The sequence below is a fragment of the Schistocerca cancellata genome, chromosome 1, assembly GCF_023864275.1.
Source record: "Schistocerca cancellata isolate TAMUIC-IGC-003103 chromosome 1, iqSchCanc2.1, whole genome shotgun sequence".
NCBI classification, from domain to species: Eukaryota; Metazoa; Arthropoda; class Insecta; order Orthoptera; family Acrididae; genus Schistocerca; species Schistocerca cancellata.
The window spans coordinates 1,141,995,723-1,142,014,289 of record NC_064626.1 but is presented as its reverse complement, the minus strand read 5'-3'; the positions used below and the strand labels follow the sequence as shown (position 1 = coordinate 1,142,014,289).

The 18,567-nt window shown below is 38.9% G+C and overlaps 1 protein-coding gene across 1 annotated transcript in view; it reads left to right on the top strand.

Annotated features, from left to right (window-relative positions):
* The window catches only part of LOC126092919 (WD repeat and FYVE domain-containing protein 3), a 327,125-nt gene that overhangs the window by 133,563 nt on the left and 174,995 nt on the right, over positions 1-18,567 (top strand). Inside the window, exon 20 of the mRNA XM_049908653.1 lies at positions 17,777-17,949. Within this exon, the coding sequence (XP_049764610.1) occupies positions 17,777-17,949 (173 nt within the window). The remainder of the gene's footprint in view (positions 1-17,776; positions 17,950-18,567) is intronic.

Sequence of the window (18,567 nt, the reverse complement as noted above, 5' to 3'; positions counted from 1 at the left end):
CAACACAACTGGATACAGATCACAAGTATACACAACATTTATTACCAGATACCCAGAATTAAAATTTTTAACAGAACAACGACTAGCTGATCAGATCCGTGTAATAATAAAAAATAACAGGATACCCCAGTCAGAATTAGAAAACATTAAACAACAAGTACAACAAATACTGGAACTAAATAATGTGCAATCAGAAGAAGAAGAAAATACAGTAATGGACTCAAACATCCCAGAGCAAACAAACAAAGACCAACATGCATCAATTAAACAATCAGAGGAAAACGAAATCTTAAGACAGCCACCAGAACAAGCACAAATAGAACACAAAGAGACACACGTGTTAGATATAGAAGAGAAATTTCAGCTGACATATATAGAATACAAAGACACAAATACAGACATTAGACCATTCTTGCATAGACCGCCAAATAACCCACAAGTCGAAACAACAATAAAAACTATCAACACAATCATACACAACAAAATAAATGAAAACACAACTATGGAAGAGTTACAACTACTGGTTTATATAGGAGCACTCACTACACTAAATATACACACTAGGCAGAGATCAGAACAAACCAACACACAGAAGAAACCCACAAAACCAGCATGGCAACACAGGCTACAGATCAGAATAGAAAAACTGAGAAAAGACATCGGACAGCTAACACAATTTATAAGAAATGAAATATCAGACAAAAAACGAAAAAGGTTAGGTAAAATCTCACAACATGAAGCAATAGAGCAATTAGATGAAAAGAAACAGAAATTGCAAGCATTGGCCAAACGACTTAGAAGATACAAAAAAAGTGAAAATAGAAGGAAACAAAACCAAACATTCAACACAAACCAAAAGAGATTTTACCAAACAATGGATAACACACACATTAAAATACACAATCCACCAAACATAACAGACATGGAACACTTCTGGAGCAACATACGGTCAAACTCGGTACAACATAACACGCATGCACGGTGGATACAAGCAGAAACAGACACATACAAGATGATACCACAAATGCCTGAAGTGATAATTTTGCAACATGAAGTCACCCGAGCAATTAATTCTACACAGAATTGGAAAGCCCCTGGAAATGATAAAATGCAAATTACTGGCTAAAGAAGTTCACCTCAACACATTCACATCTAACTAAATTATTTAACAGTTACATTGCAGACCCATACACATTCCCTGATACACTTGCACATGGAATAACCTATCTGAAACCTAAAGATCAAGCAGACACAGCAAACCCAGCTAAATATCGCCCCATAACATGCCTACCAACAATATACAAAATATTAACTTCAGTCATCACACAGAAATTAATGACACATACAACACAGAACAAAATTATAAATGAAGAACAAAAAGGCTGCTGCAAAGGAGCACGAGGATGTAAAGAGCAACTGATAATAGATACAGAGGTGACATATCAAGCTAAAACTAAACAAAGGTCCCTACACTACGCATACATTGATTACCAAAAAGCCTTTGATAGTGTACCCCACTCATGGTTACTACAGATATTGGAAATATACAAAGTAGATCCTAAATTGATACAGTTTCTAAACATAGTAATGAAAAACTGGAAAACCACACTTAATATCCAAACAAATTCAGATAACATCACATCACAGCCAATACAGATTAAGCGTGGAATATACCAAGGAGACTCATTAAGTCCTTTCTAGTTCTGTCTTGCTCTGAACCCACTATCCAACATGCTAAATAATACAAATTATGGATACAATATTACTGGAACATACCCACACAAAATCACACATTTGCTATACATGGATGATCTAAAACTACTGGCAGCAACAAATCAACAACTCAACCGATTACTAAAGATAACAGAAGTATTCAGCAATGGTATAAATATGGCTTTTGGAACAGACAAATGTAAGAAAAATAGCATAGTCAAGGGAAAACACACTAAACAAGAAGATTACATATTGGATAACCACAGCGACTGCATAGAAGCGATGGGAAAAACAGATGCCTATAAATACCTAGGATACAGACAAAAAATAGGAATAGATAATACAAATATTAAAGAAGAACTAAAAGAAAAATATAGACAAAGACTAACAAAAATACTGAAAACAGAATTGACAGCAAGAAACAAGACAAAAGCTATAAATACTTATGCTATACCAGTATTGACCTACTCATTTGGAGTAGTGAAATGGAGTGACACAGACCTAGAAGCACTCAATACACTTACACGATCACAATGCCACAAATATAGAATACATCACATACATTCAGCAACAGAAAGATTCACATTAAGCAGAAAGGAAGGTGGTAGGGGATTTATAGATATAAAAGACCTACATTATGGACAGGTAGACAATTTAAGAAAATTCTTTATAGAACAAGCAGAAACTAGCAAAATACACAAAGCAATCACTCATATAAATACATCGGCTACACCACTGCAATTTCATAACCACTTCTACAACCCTTTAGATCACATAACATCAACAGATAGGAAAAGAAAGTAAATTGGAAAAAGAAAACACTACATGGCAAGCACCCGTATCATCTAACACAGCCACACATCGATCAAGACGCATTCAACACATGGCTAAGAAAAGGCAATATATACAGTGAGACGGAAGGATTCATGATTGCAATACAGGATCAAACAATAAACACCAGATATTACAGCAAACATATTATTAAAGATCCCAACACCACAACAGATAAATGCAGACTTTGCAAACAACAAATAGAAACAGTAGATCACATCACAAGTGGATGTACAATACTAGCAAATACAGAATACCCCAGAAGACATGACAATGTAGCAAAAATAATACATCAACAGCTTGCCTTACAACATAAACTTATAAAACAACACGTTCCCACATACAAGTATGCACCACAAAATGTACTGGAGAATGATGAATACAAATTATACTGGAACAGAACCATTATAATAGATAAAACAACACCACATAACATACCTGACATCATACTCACCAATAAAAAGAAGAAAGTAACACAACTAATCGAAATATCCATACCCAATACAACAAATATACAAAAGAAAACAGGAGAAAAAATTGAAAAATACATCCAACTGGCTGAGGAAGTCAAGGACATGTGGCATCAGGATAAAGTTGACATTATACCAATTATACTATCAACTACAGGAGTCATACCTCACAATATCCACCAGTACATCAATGCAATACAGCTACATCCAAACATATATATACAACTACAAAAATCTGTAATTATTGATACATGTTCAGTGACCCGAAAGTTCCTAAATGCATTATAACATATACCGTACAGTTAAAAGGAAGTCACGCTTGATCAAGGTCCGCGTCACTGTCCTTTTTTGACCAGACATAACGTCTGAGAATAGAAAGAAGTAATAATAATAATAATAATAATAATAATAATAATAATAATAATAGTAAATCATCTCTGTCTTTTACACAAAACTTTTGCACTATAACATTTTCTTTCTAGCTATCTATCTATCTATCTATCTATCTATCTATCTATCTATCTATCCATCTTTTTTCTGTAAATTGAAACCCTGACTCCAGGCTTTGCAATAGATAACATTGAGAGAAGCATATGGGATGTAGCACACACAATATCAAAGCTAAGCATTGCCACGATTGGCCTGATTTATGAAATAGTGTTTGTAATGTTCAGTGAGGTTGCACTGTTTTAAACAGACTGGCCTCATATTCAGGAGGACTGAGGCATCAGTTACTATCCAGCCATCCTGATACAGGTTTTCTGTGGTTTCTCTAAATTATTTTCCTCTGTAAAGCCTGGTCAACTATCCATCCCATCCTTCTCAAACTGGACATGTATTTATGTAAATGCGTGTATATGTGACTTATGGTTTTTGTTTTTAAACTGTAATACCATGACAAGACCAATATCCTTGTAAAAGTTATCCACAGGTGAATTAAACAGCTACTGAAAACATTCTCAAATGGGGGTACTGATAATATTAGTGATACAGCTGTTGAAACATCAACTTATTTGTTGTATTGCTATGAATGGACAAGTACAAAGGCCACAAGAACAATAATGAGTAGTGGAAACTTGGGGGTTTGTTTGAAGGGAAAGACAGCAAAGGGAAGATCTGATGAACAAAATTAATAGAGTAAGATTTAAACAATGTTCACACATGGGGGGTTAAGAAGCTATGTCACAATTGGTAGCAATATCACTATACTAAAGCTATAAAAGCAGCAGATTTTTAGACCCTATCACTAAGGGGGTTGGGGGGGGGGGGTGGTGGGTGGTGGTGGTGGTGGTGGTGGTGGTGGTGGTGTGCATTTGAGTTAGTCCTAAAGTTTTCTATTACTCTATATATAAATTATTAATGGAAAATCTCATATAAAGATGTGAAACAAATACTAACAAAGAGATAGAGGGGCTGGCCAGTACTTACCTCAGCTCAGTACAGCCGATAGATACACATAAAACAGAACCGAAAATTTACGTACCTAGCTTTCGGAACAAATGTTCCTTCATCGGGGAGGAGAGAGGGGAAAGAAAGGGAAGAAGGGAAAGGAGATTCAGTTACTCAAAACCCAGGTTATGAAGCAACAGGGAAAGGAAAATAGGGAGGGTAGCAAGGATGGAGGCATGGTTGACAGAGGGAAACCAAAGATATTCTACTCTATATATAAAATTCAGTAAAGTTATTAATGTCCATGGAAGTAAGTGGCTCTTGTTGAAACGTTTTGAGCCATTTCCTTTATATCTAAATATGATTGTAGAAAGAATCAAGGCACCCTATCTTCATTCCTTCACAACCTCAACACCTTCTCTCCCATCCACTTCACGTGATCGTCCTCAACCCAGCATGCCTCCTTCCTAGAAGTTGACCTCCTCCTCTCTGATGGCTCCATCCGCACCTCTGTCCACATTAAACCCACCAACCACACCTGCATTTTGACAGCTGTCATCCCTTTCACACCAAAAAATCCCTCCCATACAGCTTGGCTTCCTGGGGATAGCATATATGCAGTGACAAAAACTCCTTTGCTTAGTATGCTGAGGGTCTCACCAAGGCCTTTACAGGCAGGCACTATCCCCTAGACCTAGTCCGCAAACACATCTCCCATACCATTTCCCCTCACACCCCCATCTTCCCACCACCCCGAAAAACCAGTCACAAAGAAGTGTCCCGTTCATTCGTTCATCAACCAGTATCACCCCGGACTGGAACAACAGAACCACATCCTTTTTCACCAGTTTGATTACCTATCATCGTACCCTGAAATGACGAACATCCTACCGGAGAAACTTCCCACCCCTCATAAAGTGGTGTTCCATCACCCAACCAACCTCTACAACATCCTAGTCCATTCATATCCCATTTCCAATCCCAACCCCTTGCTACAAGGATCATATCCCTGCAGAAGACCCAGGTGTGAAACTGCTCAATCCACCCACCCAGCACTTCCTATTCCATTCCTGTGACAGGTTTATCCTACCCCATCAGGGGCTGGGTCACCTGTGAAAGCTGCCATGTCATTTACCAACTCTGCTGCAATCATTGCACACATTTTTTTATTGGTATGACTACCAACCAAGACGGCCTTTGTAGTGTAACGACGTATAGGTTTTGTTTATGAATGACTTTCGTTTATCATGTGCAGACTTCGTCACCTACGTCAGTTACAACCCACTTCAAAATGATTTATATTCTTTTTAAATTGTCACAGAATGGTTCTTGAACGAAACTATAAACATCAGTCGAGTCGTATGCAAAGAATTACATCACTCGGGCCAAATGGTTTGCGTAAACTTTTTCAATTTAAATTTCGTTTGTTTCTCCTCAGAACTTATATTGACACACTTTATCTTGACTTAATCGATATCAGAATCACACATTGACTAAACCTTTTAGATTCAAAGTTGCGATGACCACTGTCAAAATTCAATAATCTTGTCAAATATACTATTAATCAGTTCACATAATTCTCCATAAATAAATCCTCAGAACACGTGTTTCAACTTTAGTAGTATCCGCTATTTTATTAACTTCCTACATACAGACGTTCTGAACCTGAGGCTTAACAGAATAGGACTGACTTTTCAACAAGATTAAGCTCTATATGACGTCATTGTTGTACAAAAAGAGTATACAAATTCATTTTTAATTTTTAGAGGCACGACGCAACAACTCAGTTCCAGGATCTTCTGTTGCTCCTCGGCTGTCGACCCGCGACGTATAGCGGCCAGCAATTTCCTCTCTGGTCGCGGCAACGAAGATGCTGTCTCCGTTCGTTGTGCCGCCCTCTCCGTACATGAAACACATAAAAAAAAATACAAAACTTTTAGATAATTCCCATCTATTACCAATAATAAGAAAAATATATAAACAAACTAAATTAAACTTATAGTCACCTGCAAACTGGGCTGACACTGGTGGATGGGTGACGCTTCAATTTCGCGTCCCACTACACCTTGCCGTAGTTGATACACCGGTTCTTGTCAGATCACCGAAGTTAAGTGCTGTCAGGCATGGCCAGCACTTGGATGGGTGACCATCTGGGCCGCCATGCGCTGTTGCCATTTTTCAGGGTGCACTCAGCCTTGTGATGCCAAGTGGGGAGCTACTCTACCGAGTAGTAGCGGCTCTAGTCAAAGAAAACCATCATAATGACTGGGATTGCAGTATGCTGATCACACACCCCTCCTATCCGCATCCTCAGCTGAAGATGACACGGCGGTCGGATGGTCCCGATGGGCCCCTTGTGGCCTGATGACAGAGTGCATGGCTGCCAACCAGGTTGCTTCAAATCCTTCTCCTGTTTCTACTTCGTTGGATCACATCTCTTTCCTGGGTTCTTTGGGCCTTCTCCTTTTGCATTATACTTCTGGCACCTTCCCATTCCTGTCTCAAATACAGGAAGTTGTACTTATTAATTCAACTAATGTAATCAGAGGATATTCCTCTGACTTGAGAGAAATCGCTTATGGAGTTCTCCAAAACTCAGTCTATGGCCTGCCATTGTTCCTTGGTTGTAATCAATCCAAGCATACATACAATGTAATTGAAACAATCAAGTTTGACAAAATAATGTAATTGTATAGGTAAAAAGTCTGATTGTCGGGGACTGCCAGAAATCTGTCTTTCCTTCTCATCCCGTCTGGTAAGTCTCCCCTAACCTGTGGCTCTGGGTGACTTTCCCAAAGCTACCCCTTTTCCTAGACCTCTCTAATCCTTTTCCTTCACCCGTCTTCTTTTCCCTCAACCCTTCTGCCTGAAGGAGGAGCCACTGGCTCCGAAAGCTTGCCTGATTATAACCTCCTCCTCCTCCTCCTCTTCCTCCTCCTCCTCCTCCTCCTCTTCCTCCTTCTTCTTCTTGTGTGTGTGTGTGTGTGTGTGTGTGTGTGTGTGTGTGTGTGTGTGTTCAGCTGCCACTTGGTAAGTAGATTTTTTATGTATCTAATTACATTTTTTATACAATGTAATTAGATAGATAGAAAAATCTACTCACAAAGCAGTGGCAGGAGAACACACACATAAAAAAGAGCTTTTACTTATGCAAGCCTTCGGAGCCGGTGGCTCCTTCTTCCAGTAGAAGGGTTGAAGGGGAAAAAGAGAGGTGAAGGAAAAGGATGGGAGAGGTTTAGGAAAAGGGTAGAGCTTGAAAAGTCACCCAGAAACCTAGGTCATGGGAGACTGACTGTACAGGATGAGAAGGAAAGCTTGCATACAACAACAGAAGAAATGGTAAAAAATGTTCTTAACAGTATCATTGACTGAGATTCTGCAAATAATCTCTGAATTTTGAAAAGATAGGTGTTCAGTTCTGCACATCTCGATGTACCACACCACTGATAAGTGTAACACATGGTAAGGCTATACAGATGTGAGTTAGTAATTCCTATCCACCATCTTTTACACATTACAGTAATAGAAATTCTTCTGTGGAATAGGGGGTACTGATAATATTAGTGATACAGCTGTTGAAACATCAACTTATTTGTTGTATTGCTATGAATGGACAAGTACAAAGGCCACAAGAACAATAATGAGTAGTGGAAACTTGGGGGTTTGTTTGAAGGGAAAGACAGCAAAGGGAAGATCTGATGAACAAAATTAATAGAGTAAGATTTAAACAATGTTCACACATGGGGGGTTAAGAAGCTATGTCACAATTGGTAGCAATATCACTATACTAAAGCTATAAAAGCAGCAGATTTTTAGACCCTATCACTAAGGGGGTTGGGGGGGGGGGGGGTGGTGGGTGGTGGGGGTGGTGGTGGTGGTGGTGGTGTGCATTTGAGTTAGTCCTAAAGTTTTCTATTACTCTATATATAAATTATTAATGGAAAATCTCATATAAAGATGTGAAACAAATACTAACAAAGAGATAGAGGGGCTGGCCAGTACTTACCTCAGCTCAGTACAGCCGATAGATACACATAAAACAGAACCGAAAATTTACGTACCTAGCTTTCGGAACAAATGTTCCTTCATCGGGGAGGAGAGAGGGGAAAGAAAGGGAAGAAGGGAAAGGAGATTCAGTTACTCAAAACCCAGGTTATGAAGCAACAGGGAAAGGAAAATAGGGAGGGTAGCAAGGATGGAGGCATGGTTGACAGAGGGAAACCAAAGATATTCTACTCTATATATAAAATTCAGTAAAGTTATTAATGTCCATGGAAGTAAGTGGCTCTTGTTGAAACGTTTTGAGCCATTTCCTTTATATCTAAATATGATTGTAGAAAGAATCAAGGCACCCTATCTTCATTCCTTCACAACCTCAACACCTTCTCTCCCATCCACTTCACGTGATCGTCCTCAACCCAGCATGCCTCCTTCCTAGAAGTTGACCTCCTCCTCTCTGATGGCTCCATCCGCACCTCTGTCCACATTAAACCCACCAACCACACCTGCATTTTGACAGCTGTCATCCCTTTCACACCAAAAAATCCCTCCCATACAGCTTGGCTTCCTGGGGATAGCATATATGCAGTGACAAAAACTCCTTTGCTTAGTATGCTGAGGGTCTCACCAAGGCCTTTACAGGCAGGCACTATCCCCTAGACCTAGTCCGCAAACACATCTCCCATACCATTTCCCCTCACACCCCCATCTTCCCACCACCCCGAAAAACCAGTCACAAAGAAGTGTCCCGTTCATTCGTTCATCAACCAGTATCACCCCGGACTGGAACAACAGAACCACATCCTTTTTCACCAGTTTGATTACCTATCATCGTACCCTGAAATGACGAACATCCTACCGGAGAAACTTCCCACCCCTCATAAAGTGGTGTTCCATCACCCAACCAACCTCTACAACATCCTAGTCCATTCATATCCCATTTCCAATCCCAACCCCTTGCTACAAGGATCATATCCCTGCAGAAGACCCAGGTGTGAAACTGCTCAATCCACCCACCCAGCACTTCCTATTCCATTCCTGTGACAGGTTTATCCTACCCCATCAGGGGCTGGGTCACCTGTGAAAGCTGCCATGTCATTTACCAACTCTGCTGCAATCATTGCACACATTTTTTTATTGGTATGACTACCAACCAAGACGGCCTTTGTAGTGTAACGACGTATAGGTTTTGTTTATGAATGACTTTCGTTTATCATGTGCAGACTTCGTCACCTACGTCAGTTACAACCCACTTCAAAATGATTTATATTCTTTTTAAATTGTCACAGAATGGTTCTTGAACGAAACTATAAACATCAGTCGAGTCGTATGCAAAGAATTACATCACTCGGGCCAAATGGTTTGCGTAAACTTTTTCAATTTAAATTTCGTTTGTTTCTCCTCAGAACTTATATTGACACACTTTATCTTGACTTAATCGATATCAGAATCACACATTGACTAAACCTTTTAGATTCAAAGTTGCGATGACCACTGTCAAAATTCAATAATCTTGTCAAATATACTATTAATCAGTTCACATAATTCTCCATAAATAAATCCTCAGAACACGTGTTTCAACTTTAGTAGTATCCGCTATTTTATTAACTTCCTACATACAGACGTTCTGAACCTGAGGCTTAACAGAATAGGACTGACTTTTCAACAAGATTAAGCTCTATATGACGTCATTGTTGTACAAAAAGAGTATACAAATTCATTTTTAATTTTTAGAGGCACGACGCAACAACTCAGTTCCAGGATCTTCTGTTGCTCCTCGGCTGTCGACCCGCGACGTATAGCGGCCAGCAATTTCCTCTCTGGTCGCGGCAACGAAGATGCTGTCTCCGTTCGTTGTGCCGCCCTCTCCGTACATGAAACACATAAAAAAAAATACAAAACTTTTAGATAATTCCCATCTATTACCAATAATAAGAAAAATATATAAACAAACTAAATTAAACTTATAGTCACCTGCAAACTGGGCTGACACTGGTGGATGGGTGACGCTTCAATTTCGCGTCCCACTACACCTTGCCGTAGTTGATACACCGGTTCTTGTCAGATCACCGAAGTTAAGTGCTGTCAGGCATGGCCAGCACTTGGATGGGTGACCATCTGGGCCGCCATGCGCTGTTGCCATTTTTCAGGGTGCACTCAGCCTTGTGATGCCAAGTGGGGAGCTACTCTACCGAGTAGTAGCGGCTCTAGTCAAAGAAAACCATCATAATGACTGGGATTGCAGTATGCTGATCACACACCCCTCCTATCCGCATCCTCAGCTGAAGATGACACGGCGGTCGGATGGTCCCGATGGGCCCCTTGTGGCCTGATGACAGAGTGCATGGCTGCCAACCAGGTTGCTTCAAATCCTTCTCCTGTTTCTACTTCGTTGGATCACATCTCTTTCCTGGGTTCTTTGGGCCTTCTCCTTTTGCATTATACTTCTGGCACCTTCCCATTCCTGTCTCAAATACAGGAAGTTGTACTTATTAATTCAACTAATGTAATCAGAGGATATTCCTCTGACTTGAGAGAAATCGCTTATGGAGTTCTCCAAAACTCAGTCTATGGCCTGCCATTGTTCCTTGGTTGTAATCAATCCAAGCATACATACAATGTAATTGAAACAATCAAGTTTGACAAAATAATGTAATTGTATAGGTAAAAAGTCTGATTGTCGGGGACTGCCAGAAATCTGTCTTTCCTTCTCATCCCGTCTGGTAAGTCTCCCCTAACCTGTGGCTCTGGGTGACTTTCCCAAAGCTACCCCTTTTCCTAGACCTCTCTAATCCTTTTCCTTCACCCGTCTTCTTTTCCCTCAACCCTTCTGCCTGAAGGAGGAGCCACTGGCTCCGAAAGCTTGCCTGATTATAACCTCCTCCTCCTCCTCCTCTTCCTCCTCCTCCTCCTCCTCCTCTTCCTCCTTCTTCTTCTTGTGTGTGTGTGTGTGTGTGTGTGTGTGTGTGTGTGTGTGTGTGTGTTCAGCTGCCACTTGGTAAGTAGATTTTTTATGTATCTAATTACATTTTTTATACAATGTAATTAGATAGATAGAAAAATCTACTCACAAAGCAGTGGCAGGAGAACACACACATAAAAAAGAGCTTTTACTTATGCAAGCCTTCGGAGCCGGTGGCTCCTTCTTCCAGTAGAAGGGTTGAAGGGGAAAAAGAGAGGTGAAGGAAAAGGATGGGAGAGGTTTAGGAAAAGGGTAGAGCTTGAAAAGTCACCCAGAAACCTAGGTCATGGGAGACTGACTGTACAGGATGAGAAGGAAAGCTTGCATACAACAACAGAAGAAATGGTAAAAAATGTTCTTAACAGTATCATTGACTGAGATTCTGCAAATAATCTCTGAATTTTGAAAAGATAGGTGTTCAGTTCTGCACATCTCGATGTACCACACCACTGATAAGTGTAACACATGGTAAGGCTATACAGATGTGAGTTAGTAATTCCTATCCACCATCTTTTACACATTACAGTAATAGAAATTCTTCTGTGGAATAGGAGGAATTGTCAAGTAGAAACTTTCCAAATTTTACTTTGCTGCCTGTCAGACATTTTATATCACTGGATAGGTGATCCAAAATATTTGTTGCTGCATTGTGCACCCCTTTTGATGCTAAAGACAACTTTAATGTGGAGTAATGAATGCCATTTTTTCTTCCGGTATTCTATTATGTACATCATTGTTCCTTTTGAACTGTAGTGGATTATTTACAACAAATATCATGAGGGAATAAATATACAGTGAAGCAGTAGTCAGAACATCCAACTCCTTAAACAGATGTCTACAAGAAGGTTGTGGGCGAGCACCACATATTATTCTTGCAGCATGTTTTTAGCAATGAAGACATTTTCTTAAAGATAAGTTAACCCAGAAAATTATTCCATATGACTGCACTGGACGAAAATATGTAAAATATCTCAACTAACTGATATGTCTCTCTCCAAGATTTGCAGTGATTCTGAGTGCAAAAGTGGTTGTATTAAGTTGTTTTAGGAGTTCCAAAATGTGCTTTTTCCAGTTTAAATTATCATCAGTATGGACACCTAAGAATTTTGAAGTTTCCACCTTATTTATTATTTCGTCTCCATGTGGTGAGGAAATCACTGGTGTAGTGCCCATAGACATGCAGAACTGAATATGTTGTGTCTTTGTAAAACTGACAGTGAGACCATTCACAAAAAACTAGTCAGTGATACTTTTAAGAAAATTGTTTACTGCTTCTTCTGTTTCAGTTTGTATACTTGGACTGATTACAATACTAGTGTCATCTGCAAAAAGAACTAATTGTACTTGTTGTATATTATTTGATGAGTGAACGTGTAAATGGCATTTTCAATAGACAGCTCTTCTGAACCCAAACTGTGATTTACTGAGGATATTAATGTCACTAATGTGTGATACCAATCTAGAATAAATCTTCTTCTCAGAAATTTTGGAAAATGATGTCAGCAGTGAAACAGGTCAGTAGTTATTGACATCTCTCGTATTACCTTTCCTAAAGAGGGTTTTAATGACAGCATATTTCAGCATCTCTAGAAAAATGCCCCGTGTTAGTGACACATTACACATTTCGGACAAGACCAGGCTTATTGTATGGGAGCAAATCTTTGGTTGTCTATTGGAAACACTAATGAAACCAGATGAGCTTTCATTGTTGAGAGAATGTATAATTTTCTTAACTTCATAAGAAGAAGAAGAAGAAGAAGAAGTTGACGGTACATTCATGTGATTGAATTTTATGAGAGTTACTTTTTCAACATACTACTGTGATTTTTCTCTTGAACTGTTTGTCCTATACTTTCCACTATATATATATATATATATATATATATATATATATATAATAGAAGGAAACATTCCATGAAGGAAAAATATACCTAAAAACAAAGATGATGTGACTTACCAAATGAAAGTGCTGGCAGGTCGACAGACACACAAACGAACACAAACATACACACAAAATTCAAGCTTTCGCAACAAACTGTTGCCTCATCAGGAAAGAGGGAAGGAGAGGGAAAGACGAAAGGATGTGGGTTTTAAGGGAGAGGGTAAGGAGTCATTCCAGTCCCGGGAGCAGAAAGACTTACCTTATGGGGAAAAAAGGACGGGTATACACTCGCACACACACACATATCCATCCACACATATACAGACACAAGCAGACATATTTAAAGACCAATATGTCTGCTTGTGTCTGTATATGTGTGGATGGATATGTGTGTGTGTGCGAGTGTATACCCGTCCTTTTTTCCCCATAAGGTAAGTCTTTCTGCTCCCGGGACTGGAATGACTCCTTACCCTCTCCCTTAAAACCCACATCCTTTCGTCTTTCCCTCTCCTTCCCTCTTTCCTGATGAGGCAACAGTTTGTTGCGAAAGCTTGAATTTTGTGTGTATGTTTGTGTTCGTTTGTGTGTCTGTCGACCTGCCAGCACTTTCATTTGGTAAGTCACATCATCTTTGTTTTTAGGTATATATATATATATATATATATAACCTCCTCCTCCCCCTCTTCCTTCTTCTTCTTTGTGTGTGTGTGTGTGTGTGTGTGTGTGTGTGTGTGTGTGTTCAGCTGCCACTTGGTAAGTAGATTTTTTATGTATCTAATTACATTTTTATACAATGTAATTAGATAGATAGAAAAATCTACTCACAAAGCAGTGGCAGGAGACCACACACATAAAAAAGAGCTTTTACTTATGCAAGCCTTCGGAGCTGTAGCTCATCATTTATAGCCCTTCCATTCAGTTTGGTAGTGATGTTAACTTGTTCTGTGGCTGGTTGTCCTGTCTCTCATTTCACTACATTCCATATTGCTTTAAGTCTGCTGTCAGAATTGCTATTATCTGACATTATATACATATTCCTTTCTTTTTTTAATAACCTTCCTTTGTACTTTTGAGCAGTTTCTGTAGTGTGCAACTGCAGGATCTCTACTTGTTCCTGCCAACAGATAAGTTTTCTTTCACAAGGTAATTTAATCCCTCTAGTGATCCATGGATATTTACATGGCTGTTTAACGTCCTTTCTGATTTATTATTTTCAATAATGATATAGATCAAATTTTATGTTAGCATTTGGATCATTATAAATTTCATCCCAGGTCATTTCTCGTAAGCTGTTCTTAAAACATTTGTCCTGGACTCATTAATTATCCTAACCAATTTCCATTGAGGAATATCCTTCTGTAAGACACTATGTTATTTATCGTAATTAACTATGCATTACAATCAGAGAGCATTTTTTACTGAATAAACAGTTATTTGTTACTAAGGTTTGAAGCTCCTCTTTCCTTTCTTCTGTGTTTGTGATTTAAAAACTGGGTGGTTTTGGATATCAGCCTTATGCAAACACAGTTAGTTTTTTTAATTTTTTTATAATTTCCCAGAAATGTTTTGACACCAATGTGTCACCTTCTTTGGGTCATATTTTATTACTGTAAAGTACAATATCACATTTGTAATAATTTAACTGCTGTAGGCCTAAGAAATACAATATTTGCAATTTTATCCGTTTTGTTTGAACACTAACCTTAAAATTACATCGCTAACTGAACGGTATTGTTATACATCAATTTAAGTGCTCGGTTTCATCGATTTTTTGATAGCATGTCATCTGCAAACTAGCCATGAAGAAAATTATTACGTATTTGTGTAGAACTGTTTCAAGGGTAGAGGTTAGGTACGTTTCTGTACTTACATTTTCCATCCTGTTTCATGTCACTGGTTGGTGTCTCAATCAGCTGCTGTTTAGTGCATTGTTTTCACTCAGTTCATCACAAATTTCCGCTCACTACTTCACATCACGTGCACTTACACAAAATGTGGTGAAATGTAATCTGCACACACACTTCTGATAACACACTGAATGAGAGGTGTCATGTTGTTGTCGTTGCTCACTTGTTCATCATTGGTCTTGTGTTTGTTATGGCACTGATTCTGTGTGTGTGTGTGTGTGAGAGAGAGAGAGAGAGAGAGAGAGGTGGGTTGAGAACCCAGAAAACAGAAGCTTTTTTATGTTTTTTTGGTGGGGAGTCATTTTTGTATAGTTCATTGAGTGTTCCAAACAGTGTTTTGTTGCACAGTGTTATATTTTCATTCAGGACTCTCTTTCCCTGTATTATTGCTCTTTGTATGTGGTAGTTCTCCTCTATTGTGAGTTTTTGATAGACTGTTGCTTTCTCTGAGGATCTTCAGATCAGTATCCATGTTTTTTGGGTGGTGGTTTTCATCTATGTATGTACTTGTTATGCCTCCTTGATACTGCAGCTGCTTTGAAACAATGCTGATCGTTTCTTCCACTGGCACATTTGTGTACATGGATGTGATGTCAAAAGATACCAGGGTTGCTGTTGATGTTATGTTTATATCTTTTATCTTTTCTATCAGTTCACTGGTATTTTTTAGATTTCTGTTGTCTGTGAAAGTATATAATTTCTTTAGCAATGTATGTAAGTGTCTAGCTAGGTGGTAAGATGGTGCATTTTTGAAATTGATTGTGGGCCTGATTGGACAGTTATTTTTATGCATCTTTGGTAAACTATTGAGGCTGGGACACGAAACAGGATGGAAAATGTAAGTACAGAAACATGCATAACCTCTACCCTTGAAACAGCTCTAAACAAATACATAATAATTTTCTTCATGGCTAATTTGCAGAAAATTGACGAAAACAAGCACTTAAATCGATGTATAACAACAGTTCAGTTAGCGATGTAATTTTAATGTGTGTTTTCAAACAAAATGAAGCAAATTGCAAATATTGTATTTCTTAGGCCTACAGCAGTTAAATTATTATAAATGTGATATTGTACTTTACAGTAATAAAATATGACCCACAGAAGGTTTGATTGGTGTCGAAACATGTCTAGAAAAGTATAAAAAATAAACTTACTGTGTTTGCATAAAGCTGATTTCCAAAACCACCCAGTTATTTTCTTGCTTTGAGCTTCACCAAAGAAAACATTATCAATTATGTACTACTGTCTTATACAGGATCTTCGGAAACTCCTGTTACTGACTTTGAGGACTTGAAGAGGGGAGTGATTATGTAATATTTTGGATAGGAACCCATGTCCGGAAATTAACTGTTCCCATTCTACCACAGTTTCTGCTGAGGGAAAGAGAAAAGTCTCAGAGTTGCTTGTCCTGGTATACAATAGGTAGACAGGATGGCATGATATGAGATGGTCACTTGATGTGATTTAACTGTGAGACCTCTTCAGTGCCTGTGTGTTTCCGGTACAATAAACATGGTTCGGTACATGTTTTCAAAATGCACAGACATGCTCCTTGCCTATAGCAAGGCTCAAGATAATGGAAGAGCTGCTAGTCAGCTGTTTCACAAAAATTTTCCTGAAGATGATCTACTGCATCACGTTGAAGAGAACCCGTCAACTACAATACGAACAAATGTGCGTGCAGTGGGTGTTGTTACCTACTGCATGTGGTTCCTGCACCGCTGCATCAACACATCCCGTCACAACGGCGAGTTCTCTTCACAGGTGAAACTAAATTTAATAGGGGTTGTGTTCTGAATTCGCAAAACAGATGTGTCTGGGCAGACAAAAATCCTCATACCACACGTGGTCAGGGATTTCGGCACCGGTTTGGTATTAACATGTGGGCAGGTATTCTGGATGCTCAAGTGAGTGGGCTGTACCTCCTTCCACTCAAGCTAACTGGACCTGCATACATCTCAACAAACAATATGTTGAAAGAGGGATAGGCTGAGGTGGTCCATCTGTGTAGCCTCCGTAATTGCTGCAATTAACTCCTAAGGACTGCTACTTGTCGAGTCTTATGCAAAGTTTAATTTACAAGACTACCTTAGAGTCAGAGGAAGATCTTAATGACACTAGTTCTGGCCACTGTGCTAGAAATTGAACCACCAGGTGGGATGGAGAGCATGTACCAGAACATGCTTTGCAGGTACAATGTAAAAGCGTTGGTGGTCGCCACATTGAGCAGCTGTTTTAATGCATCGATACTGTTCTTATTTATAGTATGCTGGGTTCTTTTTCATTTTGAAGTAATGAAAACTAGTAGTGTTCAAGTGTTAATACAAATAAATGTGTTGAAGTCATAAATGAATGTTTTGTTATGTCTCCCTTTGAATTGTTACCTGACAACTGTACTGTATCACATCTAATTCAGTTCCTCAAGCAGAAGTTGATGATTTGAACATCTGAATGGAAACAACTGTAGAATGGAAATGGTAAGTTTCCGGACATAGGTTCCTGCTCAAAATATTATGTACTCAATCCCCTCTACAAGTCCTAGAAGTTTGTAATGGGCATTTCCAAACACTCTGTATTTTCTGTTTTATCCATTTGTGTAAACACACATTTTTATTTTCAGATGCAGGAGAATGGGAACCAGAGCCAATGGGAGACTCGGGTGTGAGAATTTGGTGTCCAGAAATTTTGCAAGAAGGTCAATGGCACCATCTAGTGCTAATTGTCAATAGAGCTGTCCTTAAGAATTCTACATTTTCTCTGTATGTTGATGGACGCCCTGTGCATACAAGAAAGGTACTTTCTTGTGTGTAGTGCTTGAAATTATTTCAGAGTAAATTATAACATTTGTAAGTGTAAAGTTCTTAGAAACAATGGATAATCTGGGATGGATTAACAGCAGTGAGAATAGTACATAAAATAAGGAAAAGGCAATCACTCACCTATAGCAGACCAATCTTTGGTGCACAGGAACACGTGATAGAAAACAGTATTGACAGTAGCCTTCAAGCTCTGCATTTTCTCAAGTAAAAGTGCATACCTACACGCGCCCACACACATTGCCATTTCCGTATTTTACATATTTTTCCATCTATGAATTTCTTTTATTGTTGAACTATGTGCATAGGACAGACTGCTGCTCACCACATGGAGGTGGTGCTGGGCAACAGAGAGGCACATTTAAAAATAGAATAAGCTATTGGACAAAGTCCTTCTTCAGATACAGAAAACACACACATTCATACATGCAGAATTTTTCAAATTCACGACTTCTGTCATCTCTGGGTACTGAGGTGAGACAGTTTGGTACTGAAGTGAGACAGTTTACTTTAAATGTACCTTTCTGCTCCTCACTGCCTCCTCTGTTTGGTGAGTATCACATATCAAAGTTCTTACAAAAATAATTTAGAGGAT